This window comes from Canis lupus, chromosome 1 (genome assembly GCF_003254725.2).
Source record: "Canis lupus dingo isolate Sandy chromosome 1, ASM325472v2, whole genome shotgun sequence".
Classification (NCBI taxonomy): Eukaryota; Metazoa; Chordata; class Mammalia; order Carnivora; family Canidae; genus Canis; species Canis lupus.
The window spans coordinates 57,883,158-57,909,218 of NC_064243.1; the positions used below are offsets into that span (position 1 = coordinate 57,883,158).

The 26,061-nt window shown below is 37.0% G+C and overlaps 1 protein-coding gene across 1 annotated transcript in view; it reads left to right on the forward strand.

Moving 5' to 3' along the window:
* Nucleotides 1-17,019, forward strand: part of NUS1 (NUS1 dehydrodolichyl diphosphate synthase subunit) — a 28,687-nt gene extending 11,668 nt beyond the window's left edge. The window contains exons 2-5 of the mRNA XM_025422846.3: nucleotides 3,345-3,470; nucleotides 4,364-4,513; nucleotides 10,442-10,541; nucleotides 14,259-17,019. Of these exons, the coding sequence (XP_025278631.1) occupies nucleotides 3,345-3,470; nucleotides 4,364-4,513; nucleotides 10,442-10,541; nucleotides 14,259-14,349 (467 nt within the window). The 3' untranslated portion in view covers nucleotides 14,350-17,019. The remainder of the gene's footprint in view (nucleotides 1-3,344; nucleotides 3,471-4,363; nucleotides 4,514-10,441; nucleotides 10,542-14,258) is intronic.
* The last annotated feature ends 9,042 nt before the right edge of the window (nucleotides 17,020-26,061 follow it).

The window sequence follows — 26,061 nt, forward strand, 5'->3', positions numbered from 1 at the left end:
AGATGCTCATAGAACTCACAGGTAGAATTAGATAGTTTGAATGAACTGGAATTGTTAACAAAATGCTGATCCTGCATTTACTTAAAATTACAATGTTTTGTTCATGGTGGATGTTTTTGCATTAGGTTGTTAATGACATTACATTAAGTTATTATTAATCTTAGTTGCTGAGTTTTTTAGTGCCCCCTTAAGTTTTGCCTCGCTCATCTTATACTTGTCCTGGCCCTGAGTGGTTGTACAGTCCTGTGGGTGAGTAGACTTAAAGAGGAGCACATGGACAGAAAGAGAGGGCTGACATAGGAACTCTAGGAGTAACCTCCAGTTACAGGTGGGAAGTGGGAAAGGATTCAGTGGGAAGTGAGAAGGGGCCATCCAAGGAGCAGGTTGGCAGTGGAACCAAGAAAGGGTGTTCAGACAAGCTGGAGTAAGGATAGAATTTTGAGAAGGAAGCAGGGTAGTCACTAATGGTAACACTTCAGAGAGATTAAGAAGGAAAGGATACAGATTGAGAAGAGAGAATGAGCATTTTGGTGATAAAGAGTATCACCCACTGATTTGGAGAGAGCAAGAGTGCCTGTAACGTGTTCCTGTTTTAATCTGGAAGCTACAGCAAAGATGAGTGAGTTAGTGAGAACTGAAGCAGGTCTTGAGAGTATCAAAGGAAGGGATCAGCGTGGTGTAAATAGACAAAAGCAAGGATTCCTACTGGTAGGTTACTATTAAAATGAATAATTTTAGCTCATATGAGAAATAGATTTGGTTAACATTTTACTAAGTTCCATGTCCTGGCAGTAGTGTTGTGGAGATTTTGCATTGTTTTTAAAATTCATATGCTTTCCATAATTGATACCTATGATGTAGACTGAAATTGTAGTCTAAATTATTTTTTATTTGCATAAATAATTGGAAATCTTGTACCGTTCCTAAGCCTGTATCATATAGTTGTTTCGTAGTATATGCCTTTGTGTTGTACATGTGAATTTTACGATTGACTTGAAGATGTTTATGTCCTACACATCTGCATTGTTGCCCAAGTGTTACTGTACTAAACATTGTTTTTCAAATGGCTTCTGACATTAATCACCTTCCTTCAAAAATTTTGTTTGTATTTGGGACTATATTTTTTTGTTTAATCTCACTCTGGATATGGGTACTATGAAATGTTCTTTTATATTTCCTGGCTTTTCCTAAAGGAGCCATGACCTTGGCCCCTGTTCTTCTCCATGTGTGCGTCCTTACCTTTGGAGATCTCATTTCTCACTTCTTGTGTGTTTGCCTTTCACCTTGAGGAGGAGGACTCCCAAATGTATGTCTCCATCTCTGTCCTCTGTCTTGTGTTGTTACCTTCCCAGCCCCACCCCTGTACAGTTCTTCTAATTAATTCTTCATAGGCCAGCTGAAATGTCATTTACCCTAAAGAGATCCCCCTAGTCTAGTCTCTGTCCTGTTGTCTTCTTTCGGCAGACATTCAGCAGACATTTGTTTGTTGAGTATTCTGTGCCAGGCACTGTCCTGGCCCCTGGTGAGCAAAACAGTTAACATCTCTACCCACGTGGATGACACTTTTGAATGTGCTTCCCTCCTGTCTTAATCACTTTTTCAGTACCCCTTGCCTAAATATTCTATCATCAGCTGTCTAAAACTAAGCTTATGTTTTCCTCAAACCAGTTCTCTGCTAGAATTTTCCCACTTAAAAAAAGTTGATTATTTTCTATTAGCTAGGATTAAAGCCATGGAATTTTGTGTTCATTTCTAATTAAGTCATGCTCTTCATTCTCTCAGTTCTTCTATTAATGAACTCCTTCCGTTGCTTCATCAAGTTATGAATAGACTATCACAGTACTCTGCTGCCTGACTTTCTCTGTAGTCAGGTTAATTGAGAGGTTAATTTTCCCAAAGTTATAAATTTCCACCATTCCCACGTTGATTGCATGTTGTTGGTTACCTGTTTGTTAGGCAACATGAAATGAAAATTAGACCTGTCCCCTTTTCTCAGATCCTTTGCTCCAGCAACATTGGTCTGTCTTTTGGGTATTCAGTATTTTTTTTTTTTTTCTGAAAAACAGTATCCTCTTCATTTTCTTTTAAGTTTCTCAAGTCTTGCTTATTTTACAAAGCTTTTCCCTACCAAGGGAGACTGCTTTTTATCTTTGAACTGCTGTTACATGTATACCACCAGGTTGTCATGTGTATACAGCAGATTCAGCAGATTCTCTGTTATTTTATATATATTTGTTGTGTTCTCTCTCCCAGTTAATCGTTGAAGTGCTGTTAAAGTCAAATCTGACTGAGAATACGGAGTAGGAATAGGATAAAGGGTAAAAAGCCAATGGCCACTAGAAAGTTGATCCTCTGAAAACAACTAAAAACTTGTCACTGGTTTTTAAAGCTTTCCTTATTAATTGTATATTTTTATGTCACATAGTTCCTTCATCTTTCTCAATGACCTAATGGCAGTTAAAAGTTTTAACTTTTCTGTGCACAGTTGAAGGATCAAACACGGTTTCATGTAATATGTCTTCCATGCTTTGTTTGAATTTACTAAATTTTGATTTTGTTACTTTTGTGGATTCTCTCTACTTTTTACATAATTCATACTAATTCCCCTTACCATTAAAAAGGTGAATCAAAAAAAAGGTGAATCAAGGGGTGTGTGGGTGGCACAGTTGGTTGGGCATCCTATCCTTGGTTTCCACTCAGGTCATGATCTTGGAGTCGTGGGATCAAGCCCACGTAGGACTCCAGGCTTGGCCCAGAATCTGCTTGAGACTCCTCCCTCTGCCTCTCCCCTCACCATGTGTGCACGTACTCTCTTCCTCTCTCTCTCTCAAATAAATAAAAATCTTAAAAGAAAAAAATCACATTAAGGTAATAGTATTGAATACATGTGGTGGCTCTGCAAAGAAAGTTCATCGGACTGGGAGTCAAGAAGAGAAGGGCTTTAGATCACTACTGCAGTTTTTAAATTCTTGGACAAGACTCTTCAGGACTTTGGGTCTCAGTTTCTTAATCTGCAAATAAGGTTTCAGGTAAATGATCTCTTAAAATGTCTTTCTCAGTCTAATTTTATCATATGCATACTGACTAAGAAATCACCCTTGCCTTTTTTTTTTTTTTTTTTTTTTTTTTACATTAGTCTGACTCCAGACTCTTGTGTTAACAGAGTTTTGTTGTACTTTTCTTTAGATTCTAGTTCAGGTTCAGTCAGTTACTACTGCATTTGGAATTTATTCAGTTCTGAGTTCAGTGTTTTCACAACAAACATCCAGTAATTATTGAAGAGGATAAATTAACCTAATTGGGATTTACTTTACTTATTTACTTTACTTTTTTTTCTTTTTAAGGTATTTTCAAAAGAAATAATTCCAGATTGATGGATGAAATTTTAAAACAGCAGCAGGAACTTCTGGGCTTAGATTGTTCCAAATACTCACCAGAATTTGCAAATAGTAATGACAAAGATGATCAAGGTAAGCATGAGTGTGAAATTGAGTAACTTATGCAGTTTTGTGTTTTGTGTTTCAAGGCAAATTCTGTTATCCCTGTAGATCTTTATTATCACCATCTCTAATGATCAGATTTAGACTTTGCTTTCTTCATCTTGTTCAAAGATAATTTTCAGAAAACAATAAAATTATGACTTTCATAGATGTTAAAAAAAAAAAAAACACGTTAAAGATTTTATTTAACTCAGAAACAGCCAGGTATCAGGTGGATTTTGTAACTAGTTCGAAAGAGAATCTAGAGAATGGACATACTTTTAGATCAGAAATATTGAAATGAACATGTAAATGGAAGCAAAACTAGTGTTTCTGTGGCATTACAGAGAAGATAATTGAACCTCTACTAGACAAGAAAGAATTTGCATGTCGATAGACAAGAATTTGGCATTGCTGTCAGTTATGTAGAATCCTATCAATTATAAAATAAGTCCCATAGAATCAGAGCCTGATAAAATGGACAGTACCTATTCCACGGAAACACATTTTTTTTCGTAGTCTTCATTTTGGTCTTGTGTAACTGCTAACTGTACCATGATTGTAGGTGACATTTTAGATGAGTGAAAATTGTAAACTAGCCTATAATCCCTGTTTTCTAGAGGATGCACTCAGAGATACAAGGTCTCTAAGCACTCTGAAAGGAAGGCAGTATATAAATACATATGCAGATGGGATGTGTGAGTCCTTTCAGAGGGGTGTATGTAGGTATGTTTTGATACTGAATTTGAAGGACTTAAATGATTCTTGTTTACTATAAGAACTATTATTTTAGTTAGTCTGAGCTTAATATTTCTTGAAATGGATTTTGAAATATGTCTGGAACAGGATGTTTTATTTCCTAACCTGTTTGTTTCTTCCTCCAGTTTTAAATTGCCGATCGGCAGTGAGGGTGCTCTCCCCAGAAGATGGAAAAGCAGATATTGTGAGAGCTGCTCAGGACTTTTGCCAATTAGTAGCCCAGCAGCAAAAGAGATCTGCAGATTTGGATGTAGACATGTTAGACAGTTTACTTAGTAAGTCCTGTATGTATATATGTATGTTATTAGTTTTATCCCACAGGGCTACGGTATGAAGGAGAACATCTAGGTTCTGTTTATGCAATAAAGCCTGATTTTGTTATTGTTACCCTTGTTTCTGAAATTTTCAAGACCCACACGTGAAAATGGTTTTGAGATCATGAAATTTGTAGTCAACTCACTTGAATGAGGACTTACTGGTAAAGGAGAGGATGTTAGAGGATTTGTGGGGCAGTGATAAATATCCTTGAATATTTATAGGACTTTTACTTGTGTTCCACCCCCCCCCCCCCCCCCCCCCCCCCCCCGCTTTCTGGGATGCTTTTCCTATACCAAGAGTGACTTCTCTAGTTCTCCAGACACCGAATGGGTATCCAGCAATTCAATTCACTTCTGATTCTAACCACCTGGAGTCAGTGTTTGACAACACTATAGATTTAAAGGGTCAGTTACACAAGACTGCCCCCTTCACCCCCCGCCCCCCCAACAGATGCCCGTTGCAGTTTTCAGCCACCTGCACTTGTCACCTGCCCAGACCACCTGATCAACAGCCTATAAATAAGGGTTTCCCGTGACTCTCTCCTGAGGTTTGATAATTTGCTAGAATGGCTCACAGAATTCAGGAGGGAACTTTACACATTCACCCGTTGATTATAAAGGCTACAACTCAGAAATGGTCCATCTAGGGCAAGATATTGGCAAGGGGGTGCAGTCAACTTCCATGCTCTCTCTCTGGGCAAGTCACCCTCTCAGCACCACATTGTGCTCATCAACCTGGAGGCTATTAGCACCTTGCCTTTTAGGAGTTTTTATGGCAGTTCCTTTATGTTAGCAGGATTAATTAAATCAATGGCTATTAGGGATTGAACTCAGTTTTCAGCTTCCCTTCCCCTCCCTACTTGGAGGTTGGAAGGGATGGCTGAAATTTCAGCCTTGTAATCGCATGATTGGTTTCTCTGGCAATTAGTTCCTATCTTAAAGCTATCTAGAGGCCCACCAAGAGTCATCATTAACATAAAGTCAGGTATGGCAGAAAGGGGCTTATGAATAATAAAAAATACTCCTATCATTCAGGAAATTGCAAGGATTTTAGGAGCTCTGTGCTAGGAACCTGGACAGAGACCAAATATCTATTTTTTATTATAATATCACACTCCTCTCACTGTGTCTTTTTAGTTTGAACTGTTAAATTTTAATTTAACCGCTATTTAGGAGGCATTACCAAGAAAATAATCTTATCATTCATTATTCTGTTTTTAATATTCTATCTCTTATATGATACCGAATATATACTTCCTATATTTGTCATGTTATGCCAGGTATAACATTATAGAGTTTTTTTCCTTTAAAGATTTATTAAAAAGCTTTTAAGTTGGTTATTCTTTCTAGAGCTCCCTAGGAACTTTTTGCCTTAACTTTATGGTCCTTCTGCCTACTGGCATTATCCTGGATCCTTTTGAAGAAAGGCAGTACTTCTTACAAGTTCATGTCCAGTGATAGCTTCTATAGCCTTACAATTTCAGACATGCATTTTTTTGTTCATTCACATAGAATTTCCATTTATCTTACACTTTAATCATGCATTTTTTTGTCTAACTCAGTCATTTATTTGACCCTCCATTCTTGTTTCTTCCACTTTTTAACGTGTCTGTCACAGAGCACAGTCACTCTCTGACCATATGGTCTCACCGAGTACTGACTTTCACTGACTACTCACTTCTTCCTCTGCTCTCCTCTTGTCTTCTCTCTTATTGCCTATTGTATTCAATATTCAGGCTGAATGAATAGATTGAAAGTAGACCATTGTAGGGCTCATTGTAGGTTACTGGAGTGTTGACTGTTTCTTGGATTCTGTAAGGCCTCTCAACCACAGAGTAATTTACGAGGGTGTCCTGAAAGTGATGCAGGGACTAAAAGTGGTCCTTCAGGTAGCCAATTCTACATAGTGCTACAGTGTTGAACCCAGGTGTTGGCTTCAGGGGTAGTAAACCCATGATAAGTAAAAATGTACACAGTCCATAAGTTACCAATCTGACAGAAGCGAACCCTCTGAATACTGTCACCCCCAAAAGTTCTCTTGTGACTGCAGTTAATCACCATTCCTACTCCTACACAAGGCAGCTACGTATCTGCTTTTTGACTATACTTTTGTCTTTTCTAGAAATTATATATAAACATAGTCATTATGTAGTCTTCAATGTCTTGCTTTGTTTCCTTGGTATATTATTAAGGTCCATTCACATTGCAAATATTAGTAGTTCATTACTTTTTGTTGGGAATAGCATTCAGTTTTATGGATGTACATTTTGTTTATTCATTCATCAGTTGATGTACATTAGGTTTGTTTGAATAATGCTGCTGTGACCATTCACATACAAGTCTTTGTGCAGACATGTCCTTTCTTTGGTACATAGTGAAATTGCTAGTTTCTATGGTGAGTTGAATGTTTAAGAAACTGCCAAACTATTTTTCAAAGAGGCTATACTATTTTTACATTCCATGAGCAATGTACAGGAGTCTAGATTCTTCACATCCTTGCCAAGGCTTAGTATTGTCAGTTTTTGTATTTATTTATTTATTATTTTTATATTTTAGCCATTCTGGTGGGTAATAGTATCTCATTGTGGTTTTTTTTTTCTTTTTTTAAAGATTTTATTTATTTATTCATGAGAGACAGAGAGGCAGAGACACAGGCAGACGGAGAAGCAGGCTCCGTGCAGGGAGCCCAACATGGGACTTGATCCCAGGCCTCCAGGATCACACCCTGGGCTGAAGGCGGTGCTAAACCGCTGAGCCACCTGGGCTGCCCTTCACTGTGGTTTTAATTAACATTTTCCTAATAACTAATGACATGGAGCTTTTTTTCATGTGCTCATCTGTATCTTTAGTGAAGAATCTGTTCAAAACATTCTGCCTATTTTTAACGGGTTGTTTGTCTTCTTGAGTTTTAAGGGTCTTTATTTTGGGTACACATCTCTGTTCAGTAGTAAGGTGGGACTTAGGGATGAATATTTTCTCATAATCCATGGCTTATTTTTCTTACTGGTTTCTTTTAAAGTGTTTAATCTTTATGAAATCCAATTTATCTTTTTTTTCCTGTTGTGGATAATACATTTGGTGTCATATTTGAGAAATCTTTGCCTAACCCAAAGTCACAGTTCTTCTAGATTTTTATCACTTTGGCTGTTAACATTTCAATGTGTAATCTATTTCAACTTAATTTTTGTGAATGGTGTGAGGTAAAATCCGTTGTTCTTCTACCACCATTTTTTTTCTCTGTTGAATTACTATGACTCCTCTATTGAATCTCAATTTACTGTAAGTCTTTGAGTTTATTTCTGGACTTTTTATTCTATTCCATTGTTCTATATTGTTTGTCCTTCAAATGCCACATGTCTTGATTACTATAGTGCCTACTATGGTAAACTTCGAAATCATGTAGGGTAAGTCTTTCAGCTTTGATTTTCTTTTTAAAAAACTTTGGTTACACTCAGGGCCCTTTCATTTTCATGTAAATTTTGGAGTCAGTTTGTCAGTTTCACAGGCAAATTCCACAATACCCTGTTTTGATAGGTATTGGGTTGAATCTGTAGCTCAATTAGAGAATTGCCATCTTAACATTATTGAGTGTTCTAATCCATGAACATAGCATATCCATTTATTTGGATCCTAATTTTTCTTTTAACAGTGTGTTATAATTTCAGGATTTGGGTTTCTGCTTTTGTTAAGTTTATTCCCAAGTATCTTATTCTTTTGGATGCTATTAATGGGATTGTTTTCTTGATTTTTGTTTTTGCATTGTTTGTTGATAATATATGGATATGTGGTGTTTTTTTTTTTTAATACTGATTTTGTATCTTGCCACCTGGCTAATATTCATTTAATAGTTCTGGTAGTTCATTTTGCAGAGTCTTAAGATTTTTTAAAGATGACAACTGCTGTCTCTGCTCAGATTTTCTTTTCTTTCTTTTTTTTTTTTTTCTGCTCAGATTTTCTATTTCTGATTTTATTTCTAGGTCTGACTGCCTGTGTCTGTCTAGTTTTATGTGTCAGACAGTGATATGCACACTGGTTGTGCTCAAACACTTTAAGTTTGTAAGGCTTCCCTGATCTCTGTGTGATGTTGGAAAGTGCATTCAGAGTTGCCACCAGTTCTTGTCTTCTTGACTGTTACTTTTCACTGGGCTTTCTTGCTGCCCTCTTTCATTCTTAGCATGTGGGTGGTTCCCTGGTCAGCCATGGATATGCAGAGAGCTTATTTCTGAGTCCTTGTTTCCAGGATCTTCCTGGTAAATTTCTGACCATTATACTGTTGGCCCTAATTGGGGCTACAACATCAGGCTAACAAATGGTGGGTTTTCCTCATTTGTTCCCTTTTGAGTTTGCCACTGTTAGCTCACAGAACCCTAGGTTTTTATCATTGCTCCCTCTCTCCTGCCCACAGTCTTCAGTGCCAAATTGAGTCCACATCTTTTGGCTACAAGCAGCAAATCTGCTAGCTTTGCTCTCAACCCCATGCTGATAAAACTATAGTTCTCTCCGTTTGATTGGGGGTAAAGTTAAGGACCTTCCCAGGCAGGAAAGACAAAGACCCTTACTCTGCTCTCACCTGAAGCTCTGGCTGTTGTTTCATTTGTTGTCCTTAAAAGAATAATTGTCTGCTTCTGGCCAGTATCTAGTGCCCTTAAGTCTTTGGTTTTATACAGTTTAATATGTGTTTCTTCGGGGGGAGAGAGGAGGATTCATCACCTTCTTCACAACACCATTAGTGAGAAGTTCCTTCTTGCCATTTTTAATTTAATTTTTTTTTTGTTTCTTAGCTAAAGAGAATTTGCTTTTTACTAGGCAGAGGACTATATATTCTTCTTAGTCCACTTACTTTACCAAAATAGACTTTAAAGAGACTTTGTTGTGGAAATAATTCTTTATTACTGTTGGATGGGCCTGTCCAATCTAGTCTCCTTGTTTAACAAATGAAGCAACTAAGTCCTTGGGAGGTTGTGTGACTGGAAATTAGTAGCAATATTGAAGTTATCAGAAACTATTAGAGCCTGGGTCTCTTGGATTATGGCATCTTTTCTGTTCTACCAGTGACTTTTAAAATTTTTTAAAAAACTTTTTATTTGTTTATTCATGAGAGACACAGGCAGAGTCATAGGCAGAGGGAGAAGCCGGCTCCCTGTGGGGAGCTTGATGCAGGACTCAATTCCAGGACCTGGGATCACAACCTGAGCCAAAGGCAGACGCTCAACCACTGAGCCACCCAGGTGCTCTTGTCAGTGACTATTTTAATATTTTTAAAGCAGTTATACACTTTCCTTATCCCCTCTTTTTCTTAAACCAGGCCTTGTATGGAAGCCAGTTTGTGAGACCAAATGGCCATGCCTTTGTTGAGGCAGAGGTGTCTGGTGTTTTCTGTCCCTAGGCTGGGGCTCTGGAGAAAACATTTATACTGTGTAGCTAGGTGTTGATCTTTTTGAGTCCTTAGCTATAAAGTGAAGGGTAACAGGGAAGGAAGGACTTTTGTAGTTCCTTTTCATCTCTGAAGTTATATGATTCTGTGGCCAGAATAAGCATTTGTGCCCCTAAAGCAATGTGTTTCCCAGAATGCCAGGAAAACTCTTGTGTTGAAAGATGGATGGGATTTGAAGGCTACCTGCAAGGTTTAGAATGGGAATGGGGTTACCCTTTCTTATCAGGTAATCCAATTAAACGGTCTTTAGAGAAAACTTTCACATATGGAACTAACATAGATATTAAAGTGTATGATGGGCAGTGAGGTGGGAATTGGAAAAATACAAATAAACCTTCTGAAGGAAACATACTCAGAGCATAAAAAGCCAATTTGATTAATAGATTTTGCCTGTGGTCATTTTACTTGTAAGCAATACATGTTAAATTCTTGTCTTGGTCTTTCTTTTTAAGGTTCAACTGGTTTTCCTGATCCTGATTTAGTATTAAAGTTTGGTCCTGTGGACAGTACATTAGGCTTTCTTCCCTGGCACATCAGATTGACTGAGATTGTGTAAGTATAAAAGCATACTGACTTTGGTTCAATTCAGCAAGTGTTTCTTGAGCCTAGCACTATACTAGGTACGGTGAGAATTCCCAAAGACTTATACAGTATCAATGGTAAGATAAAGACATAGATATAAATGATTCAGACACAAGGGAGTGTAGTTGTGCAAATATTTGGTATTGATACAAATTGTCATAGGATACCAAGAGTGAGAGAGACATGGGCCAGAGTTGTTGGTTTTACAGAAAAGGTGTGATTTGCCCTGGGGTATGTAAAATGGATAGAGTTTTCATAAAAAAGGTGAGAAGTGTAGGGGATTACAGGCAGGAAAAGAAAGGAAACCTGGGAGGTAAGGAATGGACATCTCATTTTTAAGAAATAGTGAGGGAACTGGCCATACCAGAGCAGAGACTTATTAGCAGTATATAGCATTAGATGATAGAATAATTGACCCTTGAACGGTGTAGGTGTTACAGGGAGGGGACCTCTCTGTGTAGTCAAAAATCTATATCTAACTGGAGTCCCCGAAAACTTAACTACTAATAGTCTGCTTTTGACTAGAAGCCTAACTTAATGACAATTAATACAGTTTTGTGTGTTAATATGTATTATACACTGTGTTCTTATAATACAGTAAGCTAGAGAAAGGAAAATGGTAGTAAGAAAATTACAGGGAAGAGGAAATATGTTTATATATCAAAAAATATCTGTGTATAAGTGGACCCATGCAGTTCAAACCCATGTTGTTCAAGAGTCAACTCTGTAAGGTGAAAACAGATGATTTGGGTGTTTCGATGCTGGGAAGGCTTTATTTATTTATTTTTTGGGGGGAGGGGGGAAGGCTTTAAATACCAGCACAAGGAATTGTATAACAGTTTAGACGGGAAGTAGGAAAGCACTGAGCCTATGGATAACGTGGGAGTGGTGATTTTAGAAGATTGGCACTTGTGTACTAAGATAGATTGGATTTGGGAAAGGATGAGGTAGAGAGTCTAGTGAAGAGGACATAGCTATGATTTAAGGGATAATATAGTGATGAGAATGAAATTGCTTACTTAGGACAGATTTGGCCAAACTTTTTGTATTAAGGGCTAGGTAGTAAATATTTTAGATAGATATGTGGGCCATACAGTCTCTCACAGCTACTCCTCTTGTTGCAGCTACTCAACATTGGTGGTGTAGCTGAGTGGCCACAGACAGTACGTAAACAAATATGTGTGACTGTTGCAATAAAACGGTATTCACAAAAACAGATGGCAGGCTCGCAGGCTGTATTTGCTGACCCCTGATTTTGAATAGAGACTTAGTAGCCTTAAAATAAATTTAAATTCTGAGTCTTAGGAGGGGCATGCTATAAATTCTATCTTTCATGAGAATTATTTACCAAGGATAATTGTAGGCCTCGTACTTTACTAGTTGTGCTAAAAGAAGAAATGAAATGGCTCTTAAGCTTAGTAAGCCTAATTTTAAATTAGGTGTTATTGAGAGAAACTTAGAAGGTCAAGGGAACATTGGTTTTTGAAGGGAAAATTTTGAATTCAAGGATAAGATGATGGTTTTGAGGCCATAGCCTATTTAGTGGAAACACCAAGAAGAGCAGATAAAGATGTAGAATTGGTCCCTGGATGAGAAGTCAAGGCAAAAAATGGATATTTGGAGGTTGATCGTACCTAGGAAGTAGTAGTAGTTGAACCTGTGAGAATAGAGGAACTTTCTCAAGTGTATATAAAAGAGCACAGTACCAAGGGATCTTTTGGTATTTTAGGAAATGCTTCAAGTTCAGGGGCCGGATGGGGAAAAAATGTCAAAAAGGCAGAAAAGAACACGTAGCATGATAAGAGTTAGAAAGGGCTGTAGATCATCTGGTCCTACTTCCTCATTTTATAGGTGAGGAAAATGGGGAAGAGACATTGCTCTTATTATTGCTGGTGATAAAGTGGAATTAGAACCTACATCTCCAGACTTTGGCTTTCCTTATGATGGGTGTATTTCTCTTGTTTCTTTTTCTCTAGGTGTTTTCTTAGTTATTTCAGGTGCCTTTTGGGTTGGGCTCCAAAAAAAGTAGCAGTAATCCCTTGTGAGGTTGAGAGTGGTTTCGAGTGAAGAGTGTGTTCTAGAACAGGTGGATCTCAGTTTGAATCTTGGCTATGTGGTTCAATAACATGACTTTGGATAGTTATTTAAACTTCTCAGTATTTGTAAAATGGGTATTTTAATAAGAAGTTGAAGACTTCTGATCACGGGTATTAGATACCTGACATGTAACAAGCTTTCCCACAGATTTTTGTGCATATGCCAGTCATAGCCCTATCACATTACATTGAGGTTTGCTCTCTATTTGTCTGCCGCCCACCAGGCAGGAAGCACTGTGATGTCTTAATGTCTTGGTGGAGCCTTGAGAACAGAGGAGAATGGCAAGACCACTCTGGAGGCACTGAGGGTTAGTGGCGCTAAGTGCTTCTTGAGGAGTGATTAGGAGACGAAGCCATTGATGAAGAGGATAAGAAAGTAAAGTGGGTTGTTTGAGGAGGATATCTGAAGCAAGCTTCAACAAGAAGAGTGTCCTTAATGTCGCCCTTTGAGGATATCTTGTGAGGTCATCACTGCAGTAGAGTAAGATAAAAGATTGATGGCAGAGATTATTAAGAGTTAAGGAAATGGAAAAGAGACTTCTTTCAGAATTTTGGACAGTTAAAGGAAGGGAAAAGGTCATAAGTCAATTGTATTTCAGTAAAGCTAGGGAGGGGCAAAGGAAGGATAAAGAAAGCATAGCTATGAGAACTACAGGGTCAGGCCAGGAGTTCACTCATGGTAGGTTGGTTCAGTCTTTTTTTTTTTTTTTTACTTTTTTTATTTTTTTGTGGTGTGTATCACTGGAACTCTGAATATGGCTTGGACTCTTACCAGGGGTTTGGCCCTGGTACAGTTTGGAATTGCCAAAGCCTCACAATACAGCTGTATAAATTAGAGAATTGTTTATGTTAATTATTGAAATTTTTTTTTAGTTTTAAAATACTTAAGGGGAACCCTCTGGCTGTACATTCATTCTACCTTTAAAGTGTTTATCTTCACACTAATTGCCTCCTTGAGCAACTAGAAATGGTAGAGGGAAATAGTTCTCACCACATGGCTTCAGCATATAGTCAGAGAAGGGTACTGTGCCGCTCTGCCCGTGTTAAGCCTGGCTTTCATAAACTGTTCAAGTAGTAGTGGCTTTACTCTGACAGTTTTAAGATTTTATTTATTTGAGACAGAGAGAGAGAGAGGGAGGGAGCACAAGCAGAAGGAAGGGCAGAGGGAGAAGCAGACCTCCCCACTGATCAGGGAGCTGGAATCATGACCTGAGCTCAAGGCAGACACTTAACTGAGCCATCCTGTGCTCTCAGAAAGGAGTTCTTAAAGTGAAGTTGAGAGAGGTCTCTTATTTATATTATAGATCTCCAGTTTTGCATTAATTTAGACTGAGGCTTTACAATAGATTCTGAATCTCCATCTTGCTACAAGTTCCTCATCTCTTCTGTTGGAAAGGAGGAGAGATATTTTACTTGGAGTGTCTCACAGTGAGTTTAGCAGTCATTTAGTAGAAAAGGTTTGACATACTCTGTGCTTATAATTTATTTTCTTCTCTCCTTAACTTCTTTGGGGTCATTATCTTTCTAGTTCCTCCCTCCAAATTGCAGTGTATCATCTAATTGCTTTTTTTCCCCTGTGCTTTCTTTACAGCTCTTTGCCTTCCTACCTAAACATCAGTTATGAGGACTTTTTCTCTGCCCTTCGTCAATATGCAGCCTGTGAACAGCGTCTGGGAAAGTAATGATCCCTGGTTGCATAATTTGAGTTCAGGCTTTTGGAGAAAAGGACCCAAGTGACTCTGATGTTTACAAAGCACCTATGAAACCCTGTACACACCTAGTTCATAATCCTCATAATTTATCAACACAAGAAAGTGTCTTACTTGAGAGTAAGAGTATGTGTGAGTATGAATGCGGGTGTGTGTGTGTGTATGTATGTGTGTGTGTAAATAAATTTATAAATGGGGGACGTATTGGAGAAGGAAAGAGGTAGACCTGCAATTTGAGCAAATAGCAGCAATGTTTTAGGAACTGAAATTTCAAATTTAAAGGCTTTAGCCTCCACTGCTTCCCTGTTTTTGTGGGGAGCAGAGGGGGTGACTAGAGCTATTTGGCTGTGTTTTGGGGGGAGGGGAATAATTTTTGTTCAATCTTTCCTAGTGACCAAACTTACTTTTTAAAAATAATATATTGACTTACTAAATGGAACCGTTTTGAGTTTGAGGGATCTCCAGAGGAATGGAGTTATGTGGGGGTCTCTTGTTAAAAGCTCACCTTTGGAGCAGAGGGCATACCTACTTTCAGATATCCGTCCATTTTCATCTCATTATCGTTGAGCAATGTGACTTGCTAATGTTGCTCTGGTGTCTGTGTTCTGGATTGTAAAGATCATCTGAAAAGGAACTCTTACTACACTGAAATGCAGAATTTAAAAAATTCAAATACTGTATTAGTCAAAAAAAGATGAAAAGGTTATATAATCTTAAAGTAGGAAAATTTCCTAAAATAGGAAAGAAAGTGATTTTTTTTTTTTAATTCGGTGGGCAGTGTGTACCAAAGTTGGTTTAAAAATGTTTCCATTAACTATTTTTATTTAAAATAAGCATTGGAGGGAAGTTAGCTCTTTTCTTCAAAAGCAGTAACCTGTTCCTCTTTGGAATAGCACATTTCAAACCGTGTTAGTACCCAGGATTTTTACTCAGTAAATCCTGATAGTGACTTTCCCTAAAAGCTCTTTTAAGATTGAGGCTTGTGTAGGTAATAAAATATTACCAAAGTCTACAAAAATAAATTAATTTTCCATGTTCTCTTTCATGACAGAGAACGGCACTGGTTCTGTTATTTTTTAAATGAATAAATGATTTTTTGATAGGTATTTGATATTTCTTCCCTCACTGCTGATCCTTGGGCAGAAACCATTCTTTATATTTGATCGACTGTTTTCAGAAAAATCTTAAGTGTACAATAGTTGTCTAAAACTGTACGTTTAGAATGGAGTAGCTTAAATGCTAGGTCTTAGAAGTTTGAAAAATAGCAAAGAAGACGATTGGGAAGGCAAGGTCTGAAGTTGCTTGTCATATTCTGAAGCTATGAAGAATAAATGTTTCCACTTTGGATTATAAAACCCCACTTATGATTTTTAAAATTACACTTGAAATAAAATGATTAAACTAAATTTTGGTCCAGTGACATTACTTTGCACTTCATAGTCCTTTGTACATTATAAGACTTTTTTTTTAAGTCTTAATTTATTGCTGAAAGTTTTGTGTGAAACTATAGCATATCTCTGAACTTTACTAGACAACTTCTGATTTCTGTTCCCCTGTACTGTGATCCATGTTCTATTGAGGCTTTTTTGCCTTAGTTTGAGACTGAATTTGTGTCTTTTATAAACACAGTATGTGTCTTTTATAAACATTCTGGAATATGTGTGGCTTTAATGAATTAAATCTAATGGGCCTGATTGAAGTGAAGGGATTTAATATTTGTTAAAATGAAGTTAGTCAAATTACCCACTGGGATATAGCCAAAGCTGCTAAAAGTTCAATGGTTGAGTCTTTGTACTTTTCTTTTCTCCTTCCATTTCATAGCAGTGTAGTATTTAGTGTATTACACATCAAAGTAGCTCTAGAACTTGTGACCTGAGTCTGTTATAGTCCTAGGAAGAGACTCTTAAAACACGTTGCTAGGGATTCTGAATTCAGATATAGGCATTCCAGATCCCCATGAGTTTAACTGCTAGTATAAATCTCCCCAACTTGAGTGGCATTGGTCATTTTGTAATTCCTGCCAAAATCATCACAAGTTCTGCATCATCAGGGCTCCCTTTGCATTCCCAAGAAAGAACTGTTGTTTGTCTTTATGTGTACTTAAGGCTTTTGTCCTTAAATTGTTTCTTCTTGACACTCCCCACAATGAAAAAATAAATAAAATTAAACTGACTTTAAGGATGGCAGCTTGGAGCATAGCAAAAAGTTGGAGTGTTTGAATTCTATTCCCAATTCTGATTGTATTTTGTATCTTAAAACTGATTACTGTTACAACAAAGTTTGAAAGCTGCTTTTGATGTGAATAGCAAAATTCTGGTATATTGTGGCTAAGGCTTAAGAATACCTTGTCTCTGAGAAAAGGTGTTATAATGTTAACAGTGCCAAATACACTGTGGTATCTACGATTTAATCTTTGAATGTATGTTATTTGATTAGCTCCCTCCTCCTGTGTGATGGTACCACGCATAGAGTCAAATCCTTGTGATGTTTTGTATGGCTGTAGACTTTGGCAACATGTAAATAACGTGTAAAGCAAGTTTTTATGATTGAGGAATCAAATTTATTGAATTTTATTATTGAAAGTTGAAACTCAACATGTATGAACAAAGACAATAAAAGAATATACTCTTTTCATGGACTATAGTATTATGTGAATGCTGCATTTATTCTAAACATTTAGGGTCTGCAGAAATGTACTGAGAAACTCATGACTAGATAGCAAAACTATTTTTTCTTTTTAGATAGTATGTTCTTGGTTGAAATATATTCTCATTTTTACCGGGTTAAACATTTGCAATCTTAATGGTATTTGCTTCTTGCTAGATTACAGCAAGATGAAATTCAGCTTTGCCATTGCTAGAGTTGTCAAAATTCCACAGTAATTAAAATTGAAATTGATTTTTACTGAATATAGAATGCCAAATTAAGAACATATATGTTTACTCTTTTAAGAAATTTGAAAAAAAAAAAAAAAAAAGAAATTTGACAGTCCTTGTTAAACTAGAAAATAGAAAGGGAAGAACCATGTCTTGTCTTACATTGCATAGAATATTCACTTTCTATGTATCTTACAAGACGATTGACTTCTATGAACACTTTTATCTGAAATCGGGACTTTCGAAGGGTACATTTTAGCTTTGGTTAATAGGAAATGCATTTAACAAAAATTAGGAAGACTTTAGTATAGTTTGAAATAAAACCCAGGAACCAAGATTAATGTCAGCAGCAGTCCAAGAATCCTACTTAATATGCCATAAACTGTGATAAAATTGGTGGGAAAAGGGAGTGCAAAAAGAATTTGCATATGGTTTTTTAAAAATACACCTTAATTGTCGAAAAAATAGAAAATTCAGAGAAGCAGAAGTAAAGGAAAATAATCTCTAATACCATCTCTCATTGTTTACATTTTTGGTGACAATCCTAGAATTTTTTTGTACTTATATTTGAAAAAAATGAATTATACTGTAACAGGCTTAATAAAGAGATTCTTTTTAAGCCACAAACTATAAATTGAGAGTCTTACATTCTGTTTTGCATTTAGTTATTGTGTCTGGATATAAACAATCACATGAGCACATGAAAATAACCCTTAACGGGTATTTAACCTTGGTCCAAGTTCTTGTTTATACTCTCTCCCTCCATCTGTCTTGTAGAAATTGAGGGACTAAAAATAAGTTTTAGCATCTGGACTCATACATGCAGGTGAATGCAAAAAATAAAGATTAGATATACTCCTGGATCAGACTTACCTACTATTGACTATACTTTCCAATCAGTAATAGTAATAATTTAAGTTGCTTTAAGGAAAACAAGGAAAAAATAATGTTTGGCTCAAAGAAAGAAGGCCTGAGCTAAATGAAAAGATCTGAATGTAGGTTAGTCATTAACAGCATAGTTATATAAAGTTCCCATTCTGATGAAGATGGACTTCAGCTGCTCTGTCTTACGGACTTCGATCTATGAATCCTTCCCCCCCTTTTGTTAAAATTTAGCAGTGTTATTCCTCAGTAACAATTACACATAACTGCTTTAAATTCCTAATTTTTACAAAACATAATGGAGAAGAAAATAGATAATAGTAATAGTAATCAACTGTTTTCACCAGAAAGGAACCAATATTTTAATTAGGTTTCAGATAATTAGAAAATGGGACATCAAGAAAAACGTGGAATTTACTTAACTAGAGATGTTTGACAGCATCTGCCTAGGACTGGTTTTCAACTGGAGTGATTACACCCCCCTAGTGGACATTAGACAAGATCTCGAGACACTTTTGTTTGTCACAAGTGGAGGAATATTACTGGTATCAACTAGAAAGAGGCCAACCTAGGGGTTGGTGATGGATGTCATCCAAAATATTACAGCATAATTTTAAGCAACAAATCGAGTTTGTTTAGATTTGAATCTGTAGGTCATAGTTTAGAGATGAAATAAACATTCACTTATATATGCATATATTAAATATGTAAAATATAAACTTTTCTACTCATGAGTTCTAGTCATTTTCACATCTTCTCTTGATATATCGAGACACCAGTTTTCCAAAGCCTGTCATCTTGTCTCAGCTTACTTGAAAGAAATCAGTGGTTTTTTGGAAGATGGTAAATGTTCATCGGAAACCAAGTACACTATATGTTGGCTAATTGAACTTAAATAAAAAAATAAAGATGGTAAATATTTTATCCATGTATGATACTATAAGAAATCCCATGCTTCAAATATGTAGCATAAACATCAAGTTAGCAATTTCTTTCCTTCATCCTGCAGGTGGTTGACTTCCACATCATAACCACTTACATTGTTCCGAAAAATGCTTGTTGTAACATATCCTATGCTTGGTTTTGAGGTCGTATTTCCAATAATAATGACTAGACATTGTTAGATTTCTTTTTTACTTTTAAATAATTTATCTGGTGGCCATTTTTAGCATTATGAAAGTAATATTAAAGTGGCTTCAACCTAAGGTGATATTCTTAAATATTACTTGTAATTCAAATAAGGGATTAGAGTGCCTCTCCTGAAGAGATTTTGGTTGGCCTGGAGAAAGATGTCTTTTTTTGAGGGATAATTACAGAGAAATAAACCTGCTTGTGTTCAGGTGTACCCTGGGTATATATGTGTAGGTGAAAATAGTCCTGACAAGACTGTCACTGACTTTGGAGTTTGAGATGCAACACCAAATATAAAGCATTCAGGAGATTAACAGGAATGCACAAAACCTCTCCAGGCAAATGATTTCATTAAATATTAATTTCTGAGTTACTTGGACGCAGAAGCTCATCTATACATAAATATGTGGAATATCTAATTGCTTGCAAAATCAGGCCGTATCAGCTGTACTCTGAGGTACTCAGCTTACCAGATGGGTAAGACCAGCTATGACGCTCACAGCATATCAATTGGTGATACTTTTAATTAATTGGAAAGAAAACTGTGGTTTCCCTGGGCCTCGTCTTGTGGGCCCAGGAAAAGAATAGCGAAGTTAACTAAAGGAGTGTGGGTGCTTCAGAATGTTTTTGTCACTATAAGAGAAGAGACCTATCAAACATACCGAGTACTACTACTTGGTTTCTGAACTGATGATTATATCCCAAGAATTCTCTGTATTTTTTTTTTTTTTAATCTAGCATTTGTCCAAAATCATGGCCCTAAAACTTGGTAGTTAGGCCTGGCATAGGGAAGGTTTCTCCAATCTAGATGTGAACATAATTCCTTTTTACCTCAAAATTCTTGCCTTCACCCTGTAGTGAGGAAAAGATATTTCTTCTCCGTGTCACAATCAATGCCCACACTGTACCTCTGATAGCACCTCTTCCTTTCTTCAGGACTTTTGCTTTTTCCTTCCCATTTCCAGTCTCTGCTAAATACAGGGGGTTCTCTCCCTGAGTGCTCAGGTTTTCAACCTTTCCAATCCCTCAAATTATGGCCTCTCTTTACCTTCATTGCAAACCCTCTTGAAAGTCTGTAACTGCCCATCATCTCCTTATTTCTTTAAAATTCCCGATCCCTTTACCCTGTTCCCATTCCACTGATCGGTGTCTAACACACTAGCTGATTTCCTTAAGTTTTTTTTTTTTTTATAGCCTGCCTCCCCTTAGGGTGTAGTCTCAAATGGGGGCAGGAATTTTTGTTACATTTTTATTCACATACCAAGTGCTCAATAAATATTTGTTTAATGAATGAATATCTACTTAAAAATTTTTTTTTAAGGAGGCTCCACACCCAATGTGGGGCTTGAACTCATGACCCTGAGATCAAGAATCGCATGCTGTAACAACTAAGCCAGCCGGGCCCCCCTCCACTATTTTTTAAAATCAACTTTTGCCAACCTGCTCTGTTAAAACATCCTAGAAGTTAACTCATGCCAAGTCTCATAACTTACTGTTGTATTTTACAATTCTTACAGTTCTATCTTGTTTTCTTTACTTTTCTTTCTTTCTTTCTTTTTTACATTTCTAGTTTCTGGGATTCTATCCTTGGGGTTTATGATTCATTTATTTCAGCTTTGTGTGGTAGCAGTATCATAGCCAATGAGGTTTATCTGAAGCTTGATTATGGCCAACTGAAAACTTTTCATTTGTTTTCCTAAAAATATATATCCTCAAAAGACCTAGCGTTACTTCTTCAACTTGTTCTTGTTGTTTAATTAAAAAATCTGCAAACTATTCTGACAGTCTCTTCTCCTCCAGGCGTTATGCTAGATACTGGGGGGGGGGGGGGGAGGGGAGGATGAATGACAAGAGGCCTCACCTTGAACACATACACTGTGAGATTAGTCTTGACAAGGAGGAACACTTTTACCCCAGAGACGGGTCAAGGTATGTTGAGGAAAATGGTCAAGATATGTTGTGGGAAATGGATACCTGGATGGATCATCAGGCTGCAGTGTGATGAGCAAAGTCAAGGTCGCTGTGCCATTTTGGAGTAAGGCTACCTACTCCAGTGCGGCGGTTGGAAGGACCAGAAAGGATTCCAAGAACTGGCTTCTGAGCTGCAGAAGAATTGCTTATTGACAGTGAAGGCAGTGGAGACAAGTACATCTCAGGAAGAACAAGAAGAAGAAGTGAACATGGGAGCCAACAGTGTGAGGCAGAAAGTACTAATAGGGAGGCTCCAGAGGGACTCGGTCTTGAATGCCAAGTTTCAAAGTTGAACCCTCACCTTTCGTAGGTGGCAGATTAGGGAGTGAAATGGTCAGAATTGTATCTTGGATCATTCCAGCTGCTGTGGGAAGGAGGACCCTGGAGGGACGAGACAGAGAGAGCACTTTGGGGCAGGGAAATCTGCCTTCGAATCCCTCTTGTACCCACGTGTGTTCTTTGGACAACCTCACCCACTTTAAATAAATGATTCAGTCTGTGTTTCTACCCACTGTCTCTACCGAGTCCCAGCTGCCTAATTCGACCACATGCTGAACATCTTCCCATGAGGTTCTCTGGACCCCTCCTCTCCTCACGGAGTCTTCCTCACGTCCTTCCCCCCATAGACTTTGCTGTCTCTGCTAGTTCATCTGGGATCCACCCAGTCATCCTTTCTTTAACATCTCAGTCACATTAGTAATAACTATTTCTTTGCCCCCCAATTCACTTAATTTTGATTGATTCTTCATTCCCCAAACTTCTGACTTTTTTTTTTCCAGTTTCCATGCTCAAGACTTTTGCTAAATCATTATGTCTTACTACACCATTATGCTAAACGCCCAGGATTATCCAGCTTTGTATCTCCCTTCCTAGGTCTTCTACAGACTGGGATCAGAAGAATTTCCTTAAAGTATCGTTTTGCTTTCTTATTCCCTAATGTAGGGCCTCCTATTTTCTACCCAGTCCAGCTGCTAGACTGCCATTCGAGACTCCTATACATGAGTCCTATATGAGTCCAGGCATTGTGTCGTGTCGAGCTGTATCTCCTCTTATGTTCTTTAAAAACACCCAGTAGGCCAGTCCTGAGTACCGTACACTTTCTCTTAATGACCTCCTACTTCCTTCCTTGTGTTTGCTCAAATTATTGCTTTTAATTGAAATGCCCCCCTTCTGTTTCTACCTGTCTTTCAAATCCCATCTCACTGGTGCCACTTTCTCCATGACATCTTGTCCATTTCTTTAAACTAGATACAATCTTGTCCTCATCTGACCACCCCTCCCCAGAGCATTTTCCCCTTTTATGCCGGACTTACTTCCCAATGATGTAGTAATTTATGTATTCCTTTTGTCCTGTACAAATGTAAGCTTTGCAAGAACTGGGACATTATCTATCTGGCTTAACTCCATATCTGGCACATACTAGGTTCTCAATAAATATTTTTTAATTAATTATAAGTATTTTGTGAACTGTTTTAGTGTTATTTTTCTATCTCCTGTCATATGTAACATGGTGCTTGGTATATAGTAAGAGATCAATAAACTGTCTAAAATAACTTGATGTCTTGGGATCTCCTATGTATATACTACTGTATTCATCTTTTTAAAATGTTCTTTTCACATCACTTTCCTACCCAAAGGCTTTCCTCTAATCTACAACATAAAGGCAAAACAGACATCCAAAATCCTGGATACCTAAATCCAAGTTCTTTAACTCTTCTGAAAAGTTGTCAACTCATTGATGACACCATATCTGTCTATTGGTGGGATGGTCTCTTCCTTGCTACCTAAATAAGTCATGGCCAACTTCATGACTGGGATGCCACATCTTCTAGGCCTTTCCAAATTCTATCCATCTCCAAAGTTGCATCCAATTCAAGTTTTATCTCAATTACATTGTCTTGCCTGACCATTTTAGGACATCTTTTCTCCTCTTCAGTATGGTTTAGCAGAGATAGCAGGAACTCTGGAGCAAGTTAAACCAAGGATTAAAACTGATTTACTGTATGATTGTGGGCAAGTTACCTCACTTCTATGAGACCCTCTTTTCTTCTCTGTCTAGTAACAAGATAATGGTCACAAAGTATGACTATGGGTTTAAGTGAAACAGTATACCTAATCCATCTAGGTACTTAATACATGCTAGTTTATCCCCTTCTTTTTCCAATCTTTCTTGAGAAGGGGCATTATTGCATTTTTGGTCATATTTTCTTTTTTTTTTTAAAGCAAAAACTTTTCCACAAATACTTTTAATAAAAATGTTCAAACTTTAAAATGTTGAAAGAATGGTAAAACAAACAACCATAGAGTCTCCATTTAGATCCAACAATTGTTAAATATTTTCCAGTATATGATTTATCTGTGTATCCATCTTGTGTGTAGGTAGATATATGTATATATACATACCCACACTATATATATACATATGTGTGTGTGCATGGGCACCCATGTATGTGTATACAAGTGTATACGGTAGCAGTAACCCTTATCTGTGGAGGACACATTACAAAATCCACAGCAGATTCTTGAAACTGGAAAGAACTGAACCCTATGTATACTATGTGCTTTCTATACTTAAAAACACATGATAAAATTTAATTATAAATTGGGCACACTAAGAGTTAACAGTAATAACTAATAATAAAATAGAACAATTATAACAATAAACTGTAATAAAAATTATGTGAATGTGGTCTCTCCCTCAAAATACCAGTAGACTGACCCTTCTTCTTGTGATGATGTAAGATGATAAAATGCCTATGTGATGAAATGAAGTGAAGTGAATGACATAGGCATTGTAATATAGCGTTAGGCTACTGCTAAGTAGCACTACTACTAAGTAGTACTAAGTACTTTATGACCATATGTCAGAACGATTACCTGCTCCCAGACAATGGTTAACTGCAAGTAACTGAAACTGTGGTAAAGTGAAAAGACAGGTAAACAGGGACTACTGTACTTTCTTTTGCTGAATAATTTGAGAGGAACCACAGACATAAGACACTATACACCTAAATTCTTCAGGAAGTTTCTCCTAAGAGAAAAGACATTCTCCCATGGAACCATAATATTATTCTTACGAATCCCTGACTCATACCTGGAATGCCCTAGCTTTTAGTTGTTGTCTAGTTTTTTGCTACGACAAATAATACCACATATTTTCTTGGGTGCATATTCTATCCGTGGAAGGTAGAAGTAGGGTTATGATTGCTGTGTCAAAGTGTAATGATTGCTAAGTTGCCCTTCATGGGACCTTTCACTTGCAATATATGAGCACCTATTTCTTTGGAGTCTGTTGCCAATTTTTAGATTTTTGCCAATTTGGCGAATGAGAAATATTTTCTTGTACTTTTAATTTGCATTTTATGGTAGATTGTGTTTCCAAAGATGACTGTAATAAGAGTTCCTGGCCCACATGATTTTTTTTTACATTACCTTGCCAATTTTCCATAAGGAAGTAAAGTCTGGTTCCCTTTTCCTTCAAACTGGGCTAACCCTGTGACTGTGATTAGTCACCAGTATATGCCGGAAGGATGCTGTGCAACTTGCAAAGGGGCACCTTCAAGACCTTGCTTCCTTTCTGGCTTTTTTTTTTCTTTTTTAAAAGATTTAATTAATTAATTAATTAATTTCACACATTGAGAGAGAGAGAGAGAGCGCACAAGCAGGCAGAGTCCAGGCAAAGGCAGAGGGAGAGGAGCCCAATATGGGGCTCCATCCCAGGATCCTGACATCATGACCTGAGCCAAAGGCAGACACTTAACCGACTGAGCCACCCAGGCACCCAGAGGGTGGCTTTTTTAATTTGACAGACAGCCAATATCATACTCAATGGTGAAAGATTGCAATATTTCCATTAAGACTGGAGAAAAGACAAGGATGTGTACTCTAACATTGTAATAGAGCCCTAGCATGTTTGATAAAGCAAGAAAAAGAAATAAGCATAAATATGGGAGAAAAAGAAGCAAAACTATCCTTAATCACAAGTGGCCTGATAGTATATAAAGAAGATATTACAGCATCTACAAGACAACTAGTAAACTAATAAAATTAGCACTATCACAGGATATCAAAAAGCATCAATTATCTAGAAATAAACCTAATAGATGTGCAAACCTGTACACTTAAAAAAGCACAAAACATTGCAGACAGAAATTAATGAAAATCTATAAATAGATACACCGTGTACACAGATTAATAGCCTCCCAGATTTTGAGATCTGAATTCTTCCCAAACTGATTTGTAGATTCAATGCAATCTCAATCACAATTACAGGAAACTTTTTGTCAGAAATTGAAGAGCTGATTCTAAACTTTATATGAAAAAGCGAAAGGTTTAGAATGACTAAAAACTGAAATAGAACAAACTTGGAAGAATTACGATCTATGATTTTAAACTTAATATAAAGTACATTCATCAAGACAGTGTGACATTGGTATGAGCTGAAATAGATCAATGAAGCAGAACAATGATGTTGGAAAACAATTCACCTCTATATAGCCAATTATTCTGATCAAAGTGCCAAGGTAATTCAATAGAACAGTTTCTAAAAAATAACTGGGTATTCATATGCAAAAAAATGGACCTCAGCCTTTATCTCACACTATATTAGTTTAAAATGGAAGTGCAAAAATTAGTTTAAATGGAACTTGACCCAAATACAAAAGCTAAAAGCATAGAGTATCTGCCAAAAAACTTGGAAAAAAACCTTTAGTGACCTAAGACTATTAAAATGTTTTGAGAGAAGACAAAAATTAACCACAAAATTAAAAATTTACAACTTGGATTTAACCAAAATTAAACATTTTTGCTCATCAAAAGATATGAA